Source organism: Poecilia reticulata, linkage group LG11 (assembly GCF_000633615.1).
Source record: "Poecilia reticulata strain Guanapo linkage group LG11, Guppy_female_1.0+MT, whole genome shotgun sequence".
In the NCBI taxonomy this organism is placed as follows: domain Eukaryota; kingdom Metazoa; phylum Chordata; class Actinopteri; order Cyprinodontiformes; family Poeciliidae; genus Poecilia; species Poecilia reticulata.
This window is the reverse complement of record NC_024341.1, coordinates 27,997,619-27,999,161: the sequence shown is the minus strand read 5'-3', so window position 1 is coordinate 27,999,161 and position 1,543 is coordinate 27,997,619. Positions and strand designations below refer to the sequence as shown.

Below are 1,543 nucleotides of genomic sequence, written 5' to 3'. Positions count from 1 at the left end.
ATCGATTAATCGGCAGACTGATCGGTTAATCGTCAGAGAGATTGGTTAATCGTCAGACTGATCAATTGATCAATTAATCGTCAGACTGATCGATTAATTGTCAGAATGATTGATTAATCATCAGAATGATTGATTAATCGTCAGAATGATTGATTAATCGTCAGAATGATCGATTAATCGGCAGACTGATCGGTTAATCGTCAGAGAGATTGGTTAATCGTCAGACTGATCAATTGATCGATTAATCGCCAGACTGATCGGTTAATCGTCAGAATGATCGGTTAATCGTCAGAATGATCGATTAATCGTCAGAATGATCGATTAATCGTCAGAACGATCGATTAATCGCCAGAACGATCGATTAATCGTCAGAATGATTGATTTCTAAATGACTCGTTAGCTGCGGGTTGGATCAGACGACCTCCACCTGCGTCGGCGCGTTCTGACCCGTCCACATGTGGCCGGGACTAAACCGCCGTGTGGCCAGTTGACACCAGTTTAACCTTTGACCCCGTGTCTCTCTCTCTCAGCCGTTATTGCAGGCGGCGTGATCGGCTTCCTGTTTGCCATCTTCCTCATCCTCCTGCTGGTTTACAGGATGAGGAAGAAGGACGAAGGCAGCTACGACCTGGGAGAGAGGAAGCCTTCGGGAGCAGCCTATCAGAAAGCTCCGACCAAGGAGTTTTACGCGTGATGTGGAGCCGCGGCGGCGCCTGCCGGGTCCAACAAGCAGGAACCGTCTCACTGAAGTGGCCAGAGGAGAACTTTTCTTAGAACTTTCTTTGTTTCCCCAGTAAAGCCAGAGGTTCTGCTCGGCCCGGAGTTAACCCGTTTGTGTTTTAGCATGTCTAAAGACGAGTTCACCTCCTTCACCTGTTCCTCTCCAGGTTCTAGATCACCAACTGTTCTCACCCCACACAGCCTCTCACACCGATCAGAACCCAAAAACTGCTCCAGTTCTGAGTCCAGAACCCATAGGGATCCACTCCACGGTTCTGGTTCTAACAGGAAGTAGATCTCTGCGCTCCTCTTTATTAGAACCGGAGAACCACAGACTCGCACGTTCTGTTGTTTAGTCGCGCTCTTGGTTCTGAGCTTTCAGTCCAGTTGTTTCTTGTGTATGTAAAGAAAAATGAAGTTATATATAAATGTATATTCACAAATGTCTGAAACCCTCAAAGTGCCTCCATGTGTCCGCGCTCGAGCGGTCACGGATCTCTGGAACGTTTTTTAGTCGTATGAAGCTGACTGTATTGTTGTACGTGTAATCTGAACCAACACTACTGAATAAACTTTGTGGCCTAAAGTCCGACTCCTCCTCCCTGCACATGCGCTAACGGCGGAGCTAGTCCTTCTTTTAGCGCTTTAGCATTTGTGCTCATTTTGAAACAGCTAACTCTCCTAGCTTCCTCTAAATAAATTTTCCAGATAAATTATAAAATGCTAAATTTATTCTTTTGTTTCAGTTGAATAAAGTTCAAAGTTTTGGTCATCGACTGACATTTAGTTTCATTTCCTCTCCTTTTGTTACATTTCCCAGAAT

At 45.2% G+C, this 1,543-nt stretch overlaps 1 protein-coding gene across 1 annotated transcript in view; it reads left to right on the top strand.

The window, feature by feature from the left end:
* The window catches only part of sdc2 (syndecan 2), a 16,623-nt gene extending 15,317 nt beyond the window's left edge, over window positions 1-1,306 (top strand). Inside the window, exon 4 of the mRNA XM_017307386.1 lies at window positions 520-1,306. Coding sequence (XP_017162875.1) covers window positions 520-694 — 175 coding nt within the window. The 3' untranslated portion in view covers window positions 695-1,306. The remainder of the gene's footprint in view (window positions 1-519) is intronic.
* The last annotated feature ends 237 nt before the right edge of the window (window positions 1,307-1,543 follow it).